The 15,358-nt window shown below is 32.9% G+C and overlaps 1 protein-coding gene across 9 annotated transcripts in view; it reads left to right on the top strand.

Annotated features, from left to right (window-relative positions):
- LOC139498976 (solute carrier organic anion transporter family member 4C1-like) overlaps positions 1-15,358 on the top strand; it is an 87,947-nt gene that overhangs the window by 42,920 nt on the left and 29,669 nt on the right. The window contains exon 1 of one of the 9 annotated variants that reach the window (XM_071287614.1): positions 1,465-1,633. The exons of 5 other annotated variants lie outside the window; for them this stretch is intronic. In XM_071287614.1, the coding sequence (XP_071143715.1) occupies positions 1,601-1,633 (33 nt within the window). In that variant the 5' untranslated portion in view covers positions 1,465-1,600. Of the gene's footprint in view, positions 1-1,464; positions 1,791-6,587; positions 6,974-15,358 lie in introns of those variants that run through there. 3 more of the 9 variants (XM_071287613.1, XM_071287615.1, XR_011658060.1) reach the window with 3 other exon arrangements.

Below are 15,358 nucleotides of genomic sequence, written 5' to 3'. Positions count from 1 at the left end.
CATTTTATTCATATTAAACATTTAATATATGTCTCTTTCTTATACCAGAAATATCCTTTCTTCCAAGATTTCTACTGGTAGGAGCTTTACAACAATGAAGTGAACTATTTTACCCCAAATAAATTGTAGTTGCATTCATATGAGCGTACGCAACTAATGCTTTTAGAATAGAATCATTGTTTTTATGGAAGAGGGAGGAAGTGGAAAGGATATTCATTTCATATTTAGCATTGGCGTTTTAAGAGACCTGCATATTGTATCTTTGGATAATTCTACTTCCAAATTGGCTATCCTCTGAATAGACGAACTTGTTCAGCAATCACAAGATGTCGTGTTGAAACTAAAGCTATGTTATCAATATTATTGTATAGGACGTTTTAAAATAAACCTTTACGATACAATATATCTCATTATCGTCATAATCGTATATAGAGATTGTTTTATATATTTGTGTACAGAAGGAAAAGGATAGCTGTTTTTCATAACTTATATGATTATAGTTTTATACTGTATAACAATGGAGAATCTATCTGCATCTATCAACCATATGTGTATCAACTACAACTTTACGGACTAGTGTATTCCAAGGATTTCAAATTAAGGATGTCTTTTTCGCATTTAAACATCAAACAATTTATACAATTTAGTGTTGAGATATAAAAGAAGGTGCCATGACTTTATTCTAGAAGAGGTCCATTTCTATGAAAGAGGGAGGAATGTTATGAATATGGTATACTCGGAACTACATATAACTGGTCTTACTATTACCAATGTACATTCGGACAACTACCACGTCATATTAAGGAATTCCGGGATTCCCCATGTTATATTTGACAGTCATTATCCTAGTTGTTATCCAGATCGGACGTCCCAACATAGATGAGCGACCTTATAGATGACAAATGACTCAAGCCTAGGATTGTTATACTTAGGTAATATAACACATACACATAACCCTATAAAATCATTACAATTATGACAAAGGGGTTGAAGTTCTACCATAGCCTTTTGGTCGCGTCTTGTCACAACTGTCAAACTAGAATTAAGGCAAAGGGGTTAAGGTTCTATACCATGGACTTTGGCTCGCACCTTGTCACAAGCGGAAATGGCACAGTTCAGCCCATTGTCGTGTCTTTCAATATTTTATTTGGTAAATAATAATTTAAAAAGGCATTTTAATCTGTCGTGATGTATTATAGGATTTACTATCAACACATCTGGAATTGAAAAAAAAACAAAATTTTATTTTTTCGTTTTACTTTGTTTTTAATTAGGGAAATGCAGTAATGCCATTAAGTCTGCGTGTATTTTATAAAACTTTCAACTTGAATAATTTAGCGCCCTCTATCCACTATCGTTTTTCGGAGTGCTAGCGTAATATATATGACAACTAGATTATTCGGGTTAGTTTTAAGATTTGTGTCTTGTTTTTTTTCTTTAGTAACCCTACATAAAATTTTCCTCAATTCAAGGAAAACCATGTAAATAAACTTCCTTTTTCGGAAGTAATTATTTTTATTACACGAGATATGAAATTCTCAACACAAAAGGTCTATTCATTACGGAAATTTGTTTTTTTCAAGGATTAATCCTGTGCAGAATGATTTGTCATATATTGAATTGTATCAAATTTGTAAGTATCTTTGAACACTGCACTGCAAATTATATCGCAACATTAAATAGGAGCGAAATACATGTATCTTGGTTAATCATACAATTTGATCGGTTACCTCAGTAGGAGTATGAATCTATACATATGTACCCTGTGTAAAAACACGAAAATCAGAATGGTATGTAATGTTGAAATAATTGCTATTTGCTCTTTTGAAATCAATGTACTTCATTATATAATTGTTATTTGTGCTTTTTAAATCTGTATACTCTAGTACGTAATTGCTGTTTCGGCTTTTGAAATCAGTGTACTGCAGTATAACATAATCGTTATTTCACTTATTAGTGCTTTTGAAACCAGTATAATTTAGTTATACATATATGTATAATTGTTATCTGTGCTTTTGAAATCAGTGTACTTCAGTAAAATATATTTGCTACTTGTGCTTTTGAAATCAGTATACTCCAGTTAGAAATATTTGTTATTTGTGCTTTTGAAATCAGTGGTCTCCAGTATCTCATGGTTATGTGTGCTTTGGAAAACAGTTTACTCCAATTAGAAATATTTGTTATATATGTGCTTTTAAAATCAGTGTACTCCAGTATATAATTGTTAAGTGTGCTTTTGAACTCTGTACTCCATGCAGTAAATAATTGTTATTTGTGCTTTTGAAATCCGTATGCTCCATGCAGTAAATAATCGTTAAGTGTGCTTTTGCAATCAGTGTACTCCATTCAGTAAATAAATGTTATTTGTGCTTTTGAAATCAGTATACTCAAAATTTAGATCACGAGAAGTCTCATATTACATCTCATGATCTAAATGTGTTTAGTGATCAACAACTGCTTTTTGATCAATAAACACTTTTGTACAGATCATGAGATGTATAACAGTTAAGATATTTAAAAAATATCTAATTCGGTTAAAATGCATGCACTTAAGATATTATATATAAAGAAAGCATTTGTAGACAAGTGGATTGCGTAAATGGAAATTATTTTTAAAATGTCCACTTTTATATTCATTTGAACTTTATATAGTTAATGGTGTCAAGTATTTTCTTCAAAATTACTTTTGATATAAATATTTGTGTTAGTGTCAAGTATAAACACTATATGTCATAAATACATGAATGCAAGCTATTTTAGAAAATTTATGAAATATTTGCCACTTGATGTTAAGCCAGCAATAATCAGCCAATCAATCTAGCAGAGAGTTGTGTTATTGCTATTCTCATTATTGGTGTTAAAGTCTAAACAACTATAAACAAGGAAAGTTTAGAAAAAAGCCTTTTATTCTGGATGATTTCGTTACAAATAATATAAACCTTACAATACGTCTTTATTATGGCCTTTTGAAATTGAAGAAATAAAAACATTTATTCGATATGATTTTGAAATCAGTGCACTCCAGCATAAAAGAATTGTTATATGTGCTTTAGAAATCAGCGTATACTTCAGTAAATAATTGTTATTTGTGCTTTTGAAATCAGTATACTCCAGTTAGAAATATACAAGTACATAAAATATAATAGGTTATATATATATATAAATGCATGCACACAAATGTAAGCTATTTAAGAATATGCATCAAATATTTGCCACTGGATGTTAAGCAAGCAATAATCAGCCAATCAATCTAGCAGAGAGTTGTGTTATTGTTTTTCTCATTCTTGGTGTCAAAGTCTAAACAACTATAAACAAGGAAAGTTTAGAAAAAAACCTTTTATTCTGGATGATTTCGTACAAATAATATAAACCTTACAATACGTCTTTGTTATGGCCTTTTGAAATTGTAGAAATAAAAACATTTATTCGATATGATTTCGTTACAAAGAATATAAAAACCTTGCAAGACGTATTTGTTAAAGGCTTTTGGAACGGAGATTTTTAAACTTTGACAAAATTAAAGAGATCAAGGCAGAACTATAAAATATTGAAATCCGACTCCATTTTCCTTGTTCGTTGTCTAAACTATATCTTTTACGACTGTCAATGACAATGACCTGAAACCTCAAGTTCAATTTATTGACCTTCACCTCAGACCTACATTTGTAAGAATGAAATTTATTGACATTTCAATAACAGTCATTGACCCATTGAACTTATTATGGAATACGATATTCCCGTGCTTGTAATTCCTATCATGATTTCCTTAATACTGGATTGCTGATCACAAGGAAGCTTTTAAACTAAGAGTTCCAAATGGTGAAGTTGAAATTATCTCTTCGTAAATTTTACGGAAGCCAACACGAGTTGGTTGACCGTTACGGAATATCCGTTTCACAGATGATATCGGATATGTTCCTAATGTCGCAACTACAACCCCATTCCTTTTCCACGAATTTGACCTTCCGAATTTAGACAATTAACCGGGTGTAATAACATAATCAACACGACCAGTGCCGCAAATGTAGAGCAGGATCTGCCTACCATTCCGGATCATGTAAGTTCACGTCAGTTTTTGGTGGGGTTCGTGTTGCTTAGTCTTTAGTTTTCTATGTTGTGACTTGTGCACTATTGTTTTTCGTTTTCGTTTTTAGCCTCGGCGTTGTCAGTTTATTTTCGTTCTATGAGTTTGAATGTCCGTCTGGTATCTGTCTCCCCCTTTTTAATGACCTCATGCATATCTTAAGGTTAAAGTATTGACCTCACTGGGATATTGCAGTCAGCAATCCTCGGTTGAATCAGCTACTAAATACTCTCCGAATCCGACGAGTTGTGACGAATGTTGGATATTGAATAGGAATTGTTCACAATACAATAGAATTTGATTATACTGTTATACAATTGAAAGGTTTAGCTGGCTATAAAACCAGGTTCAATCCGCCTGTACCAAGTCAGGAATATGTCAGTTATCCATGGATTTGTTTGATGTGTTTGAGCTTTTGAGTTTGCCATTTGATTGGAGACTTTCCATTTTGAATTTTCGTCGGATTCAGTATTTTTGTGATTTTTACTTTTTGATATGCATTAATTAGGTTAGAAACATACAGGTACGTTTTTGTGAATGAATCTGTGCAAATAATTACAGATTTGTTGATGAAATACTTCGGAAAGTATATCATGAAATTTTCAAGAGGATTTATGTTATTTTTTAGATCAACTGTATTCATTCGGATGCATACTGCTTTGCACTTAACCGGTTTGCTCAGTAGGTATAATGATACACGAGACTGATATATGGGTAACAAATGCAATTGCTATAATACTGCAACTCTGAATTCCAAAATTATATCATTCTTATTCGTATGATATATGACCTATGTTAGTCTTGTGTTATTTTAATTTTAATTTCTTGTGTACAATTTGGAAATTAGTATGGCGTTCATTATCACTGAACTAGTATATATTTGTTTAGGGGCCAGCTGAAGGACGCCTCCGGGTGCGGGAATTTCTCGCTACATTGAAGACCTGTTGGTGACCTTCTGCTGTTGTTTTTTTCTATGGTCGAGTTGTTGTCTCTTTGGCACACTCCCCATTTCCATTCTCAATTTTATGTGATTAGTCCCGATGCATTCAGAAGTAATTAGGAATAATATTGTAATCTTCGGAAAGCGAGTTACATGAAATCAATTAGAGTTATCTCCCTTTCTTCAATTTCATCTTTATCCTTGTAATTCTCTATGATTTGAGCATTTGACAAAACATAAACAAACATTGTAAATTTTGATATTTTAGTAATTATTTGAGTTTATAGCAGAGAATCGTGAATAAATTATAATAGTGCAAGCTCATTTACAATAATCAGTTACTTCAAATGCACATAGATAGATATCTATACCATGAAATAACCGATAAGATGGAATATTCGAAGTGTTTTCTTTTCTTGTACGTTTAATAAGTCCACTTACCAAAGTACTTGTCTATTAAATTTTTCATTGTGGCTTTTATTTCATCTTCCTTACCGTAATTACTGAACTCTTTTTATACACATTAAAATTCGAAGCGCAGTGCACAGTGGCTGCTCTTAGGGGGAGGGGGTCCGTTGGTTGGAACCCCCTTTTTTTGGATGATCAATGCATTTCGAAGGGGACATAGTTGGAATCCACCTTTATCCTGGGTTGGGTACCCCTCTTAACAATGGCAAGATCCGCTCCTGAGGCGGAAGAGTTTTAATTATGATGCATGTGGAAAGGAAATGGGCTTCATTGTATCGTAATTTCACAAAATTTAATTTGAAATTATACAATGGCAAAAGTTGGCAACACAATATATATCTTACTGAATAATGCAGGCCCTCCTCATAAACGACTCTCCCACTCACTGGGTTCGAATCTTGCCATCGTAGATCTGCGAAATATAACGACTTATATATGAACTATCTTAAATTAGCATTGAAACTTAAAATACAAATAGGTTGCTTACTATAATATGTGACATTCAGGCGGGAAGATTTTGTATACCTACTACCATGGAATGTTAAATATACCAGGAGGAAACATTTCGAAGGTGAAATGTGTGTAAAACACAATCTGCACATAATATGTTTAGTCTTTTTTTTTAGTACTTGGTGTTAAAGACAAATTTTGTATACTAGTATGTCTTGAAATATTTGCTGCTTGTTTGATTTGTTTTGGAGGTCAAATGTGTGTAAAAGAAATAATGTAAATGTGTTTTTGTCATTTTTTTTTTATATTTGGTGTTCCTGACAAATTTTGTGTACTCTGTCTTGAATGTATTTAATGCTTATTGGGACTCGGGCCAATTAAGACCTTGACATTTTGAATTATTTAAAAAATACATACCTGTCTTTTGTTGAAGACGTTATGGTATGTTGATCTTTACGACTTTTGAGTCTTTGTTGTTGTTTTTTGGTTGTTATTTATTCAGCTATTGACAATAAGTAATCTCGCACGTACTGATTATGTAATAAATAATTTTACCAATTCAAAAATGTTTTTAAAACCTCTTACCGTTTTGTTTGTAAACAAAGCAGAAAACAGCTCGCTCATTATAGAAATAAAGATATAAATGACATTTTATCTGGTCTTAAATCTAAATATTCGTAATTTAGTGATTAGATTGTTTTTTTCCTGCAATTACATCCCTTTGGTGACACTATCGATCGCCTTTTGAGAAGTCGTGATTGTAATCACTGCACCAACATATAGCTCTGCCATCACGCCTTAAGCCAGACATATAGGTTAACCACGTGTTAAAAATAAACCGGATTGTTTGTGTTATCTTTTAACACATGAATATTTATATTCATGGCGTTCTGATTGAAATTTAAGCACACAGGTGTGTTTTGTGAAATTTGTGAAAAAGGAGATCATTTAAATATTATCGACGTAATTAATCAACGATATGAATCGGTAACCATACTCCGGGAAAAAATCAAAACAGCAAAATGAACACGGTAAGTGATTTAATCTATATGTAGGGCATATATGCTTCGTAACATATATTTATTAATAATGGTAAAAACACGTGTCACCGTGTAAACAAATACTATTGATAGATCTAAACTAACACGTGTACAAATAGATTTAACCGGCTTTTGTCAGTGGTTTTCTGTAATGGAATTTAATAACGAGAAAAGTAACAATAATGATATAATATTCTTGGCTCGTATATTTTGTAATTAGTAAAAATAGGGAGGCATAGAGTCAAGATAGTGTTTGTAGCTAAAACAACACATGCAGATTTGGCATATAAACAAATATTCTCACACAAATAGCCATTTTAATATAAATTGCCTTTGACGATCGTTGAACTATTGAATCCGTACAATCTCGACAGTGGGTATATTCACTAATGTTTCAATGCAATTAATGCTCTTCTTATATGTTATTATAATTAAAACATTTGGCACAGTCTTGACAGTTGTGTCTCGTTTGGCTTACTGATAAATTAAATCAGTCTGATTGTCATTTTAACATGTTTAACAAATACGCAATTTGAAATATAGAACCAAACATTATATTGACAGAATAAGAATCAGAATTTTATTAGTCTAAAATCCAAACAATAGGACATGATCGAGAATATATTTATTGTTGATATACTGTCCCCAGATCATAGTCATATATACACAGTAGAATGAATATTGTTTTAAAATTAAAGAAAAATGTATTTTTTGGTTAGAATTTTAATTCATTACGCAGATTTCTAGGCAATCAGTTACTGTATATAGGTAAACAATCATTTAAAATGTGTTACCCTAACACAATACGCATTTGAACGACGCAAATATATCACTAACTTTAAATTAGATACATTTAAATCTTATTAAAATCTGTCTTAATAGTGTTTGTTATTGATTTTAGAACTTGTAAATCCCGCAAACGTTTATTCAAACACTCATAATCGCATTTCCATTGACAGTATTATATTACGTATAGGTGTACTGAAAATTTGACATATTTTAAACACGACCACATACACAGTAAAAGGAATATCAATATTTTGGTGTAAATTCTTTAAAACTAAGTCAAAGTCTTTTTTTGACACACAAGTGTCTGTGAAGGGGGACCCAAATAGGAGCATATATACTAAAGACATGAAAGAGGACGACAATTTGCTATTATGAGAGGAAGGGACACAACGATTTTGTACTGACTTCATTTTGATCTTTTTCCAGACCAGGATGTCCTACTGTCAACCCAAACTTCCCGAATATCAAAAGGTCGTCTCCTGACCAAAATATCTAAACCGTGGCGGATTTATTAAATCATGGACCTCCATTGTTGTAGGACTTGTCTTTCAGCCTATATCGTATGCATTTTAGATGGCCTCGTATATTAAAAACTAAGAATCCTTAATAACTCTTTTATTCAGTCTGGAATCTCATAGCAACTGACATATTTAATGACAATGACATTTTTTTCCATTCAAATGTACTAGAAAATATATATTCACAAAAAAATAACGCATGAATGTACTAGATACATGTACATATTGAAAATTCCAATTTACAAAATATAAAGGAAATATAAGACTGGTTAATAAAGTGTAACAGTATCTCTAAAAGGTAGGAATACATTTAAACGAAATGTGAAGATCATTTATTATTGCATTGTTATGATTTTGCATAGATTATTACAACGTTACAATATGCAGTTATAGTATACATTATTGTCAAACTCAAATTCCAAATGTATTTTCATTTATCGTATATGTTTATCCTGAACGAAATGCTTTTGTGATAAGTACATGCAAACAAATGAACATGTTAAGTAAATTAAATACAAGATAACAAAGAATGTATATCCCAATTTTAAATTACTTTCCTAATCGACATATAAACCTGATTAATTAACATGAAATTGTATGGACAGGTTTAAAATAAGTTTTGTCTGGATTTGAGTGGGCTTTCAATTCTTTTTTATTCTTTATTTGTTTGGTTCATCATTCGTTTTTCATAATACAATATTACCCCAATATTCACCATTTTTTTCAGTCCGTTTTTTTTCTATTCTTGAATGTGTTTGCCCAATATTCTCCATGTTTTACCATGCCCATTATTTGTATGCCCCACCTACGATAGTAGAGGGGCATTATGTTTTCTGGTCTGTGCCTCCGTGCGTCCGTCCGTGCGTCCGTTCGCTTCAGGTTAAGTTTTTGGTGAAGGTAGATTTTGATGAAGTTAAAGTCCAATCAACTTGAAACTTGGTACACATGTTCCCCATGATATGATCTTTCTAATTTTAATGCCAAATTATAGTTATGACCCCAATTTCATGGTCCACTGAACATAGAAAATGAGAGTGCCGCACTGTGCGAAGTTCAGGTTAAAGATTTTGGTCAAGGTAGTTTTTGATGAAGTTAAAGTTACATCAACTTGAAACTTAGTACACATAATCCCTATGATATGATCTTTCTAATTTTAATTCCACATTAAAGTTTTGACCCCAATTTTACGGTCCACTGAACATAGAAAATGATAGTACGAGTGGGGCATCCGTGTACTATGAACACATTCTTGTTAGTCTCTAAACCCCACCCACACCCTCAAACGTACAAGTTATCAAACATGGAGTAAATGTTACTATGCAATCATTGTAATAGTCCACTTTTACATGTACTAAAAATATCGTTGGAATATTGCGGCATACTAGACGTAATACTAAGATTCGAGTCTATACCTCTCCCTCTCTCTTGGGATTTCTTCCTGGTTGAATATTATGTTTAATTTTTCAGTTCTGTAGTGGGTTTTAAGGGATGAGATTTTCGAAGAATTCGAAATAATTGAAATGTTAAACGTATAAAATGAGTCTACGGTTTTTCGTCTGATTTAAATTCAAATTAAAGATATCCGGTATATAGCCCTTAAATAATAATAATGATTATAATAAAAATAACAATAATCCCGGAAAATGATGTAAAACAAATCGCACGCAGTTTGAAGTGTTATAAGAAGGATTTAACCCATTAATACTTATTAATCGCTCTACGGAAATTGCCTTTCGCTCAAGAAATTTGCGTCCATCATTTGATAACGGCAACAGAAGTAGGGATTTTTGGGAAACGATTTAATTAATGTATGATAAACTTGAGTAAATGCGAATGACTTGAACCCTTTCTATCCATTCGATTAAATTTATCGATATCACATGACATGTATGGACAGCGGCTACATAATGCTAAGTAGTGCTACGTAATTTTTTGTCTACTGAACTAGTAGCTGGCCTAGCTGCTATCAATATCTAGGTAGCAGCTAGGCTAGCTACACGTTCAAGTCATAAATCTACGTAGCACTACGTAGCCGCCACGATATTAAACCGCCACAACCCAGATGCCAGACTACATCGATATCACATGACCTGGACCGATCTTAAATTATGTCAAAGGAGAGCCTAAATTTTATGTATTTCAAGCTGAATCACGTTAAAATAAAACCGCATACTCGTACGTTCGTTGTTTAAACGGCATGGTCGAAGGTTGAAACAGTTATGATAAGATGATATTGTTTGAACGGCTAGGTCGAAGGGTTAAACAGTTTTGATTAAACTGATACTTTCTTATCCTATTTCCTCATTCATATATTTAGATGTCACGGTTTTTCTATCTTTGTCCACCTTCCAAACACGGATGTTTACTGATTAAAATAGTACAACCGACTTTAAACAATGACATACATGTACACCGTATGCTATATGTAATTTGGTTCAACAAAACTTAGATAAGATTTGACGGAATTGGAATATACAGTGACACCTGACTAAATCGAATCCTGCATAAACCGAAAACCTGTATAAACCAAACATGATATCATGCACCGTCATATTAAATTGTATGCGTTGTGAACCTGATAAAACCGAACAAAATCTTAAGTCCCGAAGAGGTTCGGTTTAAACAAGTTTCACTGTATATGTATAAAATTGAGAATGGAAATGGGGAATATGTAAAAGAGACAACAACCCGACCAAAGAGCAGATAACATTAAGAAGGCCACCAATGAGTTCAACACAGCGAGAAAATATCCATCACCCCGAGGTGGGCCTCATCTGCATCCTAAATAAAAATGTATACTAGTGAAAATGGATGTCATACTAAACTCCTAAAAAAAAAGAACTAAAATTGAAAAAACAAACAAGACTAACAAAGGCCTGATACTCCTGGCTTGGGACAGGCGCAACAATGCGGCACGGTTAAACATGTTTTTGTAAACTTATATTTGTGTTTGACAGAATCGGAATACCTATATTTATATAACTTACGGTTCTTAAAAGTGCATTATTGATATTAAATAAATGTTAGAGGGGGTATATATAGTTAACAAACTTTGAGATCCCCAGTATATAAAGTGGGCAGTAAGGAAGGTATTGAAAAGAGAATTTGATGCCACTGCTGGTGGACGTTTCATCCCCGAGGGTTTCACCAGCCCAGTAGCCAGCATCTCGGTGTTGACATGAATATAAATTATATGGTCATATTTATAAATTTCCTGTTACAAAACTTAAATTTTTTCGAAAAACTAAGGATTTTCTTATCCCAGGAATAGAATACCGTAGCCGTATTTGGCACAACTTTAATTTTGGGTCCTCAAAGCTCGTCAAATGTTTACTTGTTTGGCTGTATAACTATTTTTTATCTGAGCGTCACTGATGAGTCTTGTGTAGAAGAAACGCGCGTCTGGTGTATTAAATTATGATCCTGGTACCTTTGATAACTATTTACATTTGTATCAATTATGTTTGGCCTGTTCGGATGGAAATATCAGAAATATTTAATGTTTTGGAATCAAATAGAACGTTTTAACATGTAATATCTGACATGTAAAACGACAAAATATTTTTTTCTCCGATTTTTCTTGGAACCGGAGGATTTACTGTCGGCTGATCATTTACACTTTTATCGTCCTTCCCTATGCCTCTATCACCATGCTTTGTCGTTCCGTAATTCTCGAATCAATGAGTTTTTCCAATTACTTTTGGGAGGAGGATTAATTTTATTGCATATGCATTGTGCATTTACCATGTTCACTATTTATATTCACTTTTATTTGTAAGTAAATCAATTAAAAGTTCTTACTGCATTATGTAGTAGTATATAATACCTCAGTATATTACAGTGAAGGATTTAGTATGAGGTCGTCCATTATCACTGTACTAGTATACATGCATATTTGTTTAGGGGCCAGCTGAAGGACGCCTCCGGGTGCGGAAGTTTCTCGTTGCATTGAAGACCCAATGGTGGCCTTCCGCTGTTGTCTGCTCTATGGTTGGATGTTGACTCTTTGACACATTCCCCTTTTCCATTCTCAATTTTAAGGATAATGTTTATTTCCTACACCATAATTTTAAGCTGAACATCAACCGGTTACACGTTGTAGTTTTAACGAATGACACACCATACCGAGATTGATCTTCATGAGAAATCTGAGAACATGATACACTTTTAGTACTTATATAACGGTCGGTAAAACTTACATAAACGAAGCGAGATTGTTCATCATCAGAACATGATACTCTTTTATGTCATGTTTAAAAGTCACAAATCAAAAGTCAAGGTCACATAACATTTGTTCTTAGCTGTGATCTTGTTGACCTTTATATCAGACTTCCCTTTAATACCAGGCCTTTGATTCGGTTTAAGGTCATCAAAGTTGTAAACTTGTACACATTTATCACCCTACTTATGGAGTGATGAAGTGCGAAGTTCGCTGAATAATTTCCAATTTAAGTTAAAACCGATTAGTAACAAACAAGAGGATTTGGAGGGTCTTGGCGGAGAATCTTCATTTCTGTACTCTTTAATTCTTTTATACATTTGTCCCTGTTCTATGATGCCTCAGTGGCCAAGTGATCTAAAAAGTCAAACCACTGTATCGTTTCCCAGTCAACACTGAGGTTGTGTTCAAACCTGTAAATCCCAAACGGGACAGGTGGACTCCAATCTTACTTGACCACAGGATGGTCAGTTTTCCCGATAAAAGTCTTAAGATTCTCTCCGGGCACTCCCGGCTTCATTCCTAAAAATACAGATCGCCACGAAATAACACAATAGTGTTGAAAGTAGCGTTAAACACCAATAAATTAGTCGCTCTAGATTCTTTTCTATATTTGCGATATAGCCTTTTTGTGCTAATGCGGCGTAAAGCAACCAACCATCAATCAATCTACATTTGTTTACATATTATTTCTTCTGTAATTGTTGTGCCATTCTTAATGTTTTGGTCCATAATTCTCAATTCAATAATCCCCTTCCAGACCTTCAATCGTCTAAACATCGCAATTTAGTTATATCAATTATATTCTTTATTTTAAAAGAATTCATGCAAGTATGTCAAAACCAAGGATTTGTATAGTACAAATCCTTGTCAATCATTTTTTGACAAGGAGTAAAATTGACCACTAGATGAATTGCCGTTCTCGCTATTTCATTTCTTTGTAAATCGATCACAAAGAATTTGCCGAATGAAAGTTTGTGCTAACGTTGTCAAAGGGCACTGACTCTGTAAAACATAGCTTAATTAACACTGTATTATCTATTACAATTGACGTAATACAAGCGAATCGTTACCTTAGAATCATATAGTTTTAGATTACACATATTATACAACATTTGATGCATTATACAACATCAATGATAGTCACGGATGGGTGGGGGTGGGGGTAGAGTGTAGAACTTAACACTTTCATAAAATGTTTTGTAGAAATCTTAATTGCTTCCATTTTTCTGTCACCAAATTGATTCCTTATCAGTTCTTCTGTAAGGCATTATATGATTCGCTGTACTTTCTTTTCCTTTTCTGGCTTAATCGCCAAAATCCGAACTTTATGCTAATAATTGATATAAACACTTCAATACTGATAATCTTTTTTAACAACTGGTAAAGTTTTCATTATGAAATATTTCTTGCTATTATATTTGGGCGTTTCAAAACACTAACAACCTTAACCTTAATAATCCAGTTACAAATATTTGTATAATGAACATAGAGAGGAAACGCATATCAGTTTCAATTAGAGTAGTGTGCAAAAATATGTAAAACATAAACTGTCACACAATAGTTAACCAAGTTTCAAAAGTAAAAAACAAAAATACTGGATTGCTTGTTGTTCGGTGTGTGCCAAGGCTCCGTTTTGAAGGCCGTACATTGACCTATAATGGTTTACTTTTTTAAAATTGTTATTTGGATGGAGAGTTGTCTCATAGGCACTCACACCACATCTTCCTATATCTATCCTAGTAAAATTCAAAATGGAAAGTCCTTTATCAAATGGCAAAATCAAAAGCTCAAACACATCTAGAAATGGAAAACAACTGTCACATCCTTGCTTTAGTACAGCAAATTCCTTAGTAATGTAGAAGATGTTGAATTAAATCTGTTTCTGTACCTATCTAAATTCTTTAGTTGCATGTATGTGATCTTCGCATAAAATCCCATAATATTGAAAACAATGTGTGTACTAAATAAACCGACATTAGTGGTAAACATTGGTACGGCAGCCAACACTGAGTTGATAAATACATGTCCTAATGTCTTCTATAATAAATACATGTCCTAATGTCTTCTATAATAAATACATGTCCTAATGTCTTCTATAATAAATACATGTCCTAATGTCTTCTATAATAAATACATGTCCTAATGTCTTCTATAATAATATAATTGCAAACTATTTCAATTTTCTGATCATTAAACAATAATTTAATTTTGGATGTAACGCGTTTTCTGATTGGCTGACGTCATTTTGTTATGAGCCCATAGACATACTTTAGTCATGTGACCGTGACGTCATCAACGTTTTTTTCATGGTTTTCTACGGTTAAAAATGGATTTAGAATTAAATTTGTAAGAAATGACTGTAATATTTTTTCTGTCTATGAAGAAATAACAAAAAAAATGTGGTGCACACTGAATAACGCGCGTACTTCTTGTTCATTGATAATAACATGCAAAGTTCGATTTTGTCTATTAAAATATTGTATTAGAGACCTAGTCATCATTAGTTAAACTTTACGGCCAAGGTCGTACGGTGACTTATAGCTGCTTACTTCTACTTCATTTGGTTTCTGGTGTAGAGTTGTCTCATTGGCAATCATACCTCATCTTCTGATTTTTATACCAAATGATCAGCGAGTTGATCTAATGCATTACTGTATCGACTAAAGCCTGGTTAGGACTGAAGACAAGCACTTTGAAAATCGTCGAGGTTTAAAGCTGGGAGATATTTCCTATTAAGTAGGTTGTTAGGCGTAATCATACGTAAATTCACTGGTAATGCTCAAATGAACCATGACACATGGCCGAATATTTGTCACTAATGACTTTACAAAATCTCATTTTCTCCTT

This window comes from Mytilus edulis, chromosome 12, assembly GCF_963676685.1.
Source record: "Mytilus edulis chromosome 12, xbMytEdul2.2, whole genome shotgun sequence".
NCBI lineage: Eukaryota > Metazoa > Mollusca > Bivalvia > Mytilida > Mytilidae > Mytilus > Mytilus edulis.
This window is presented reverse-complemented; position numbering and strand designations above follow the sequence as displayed.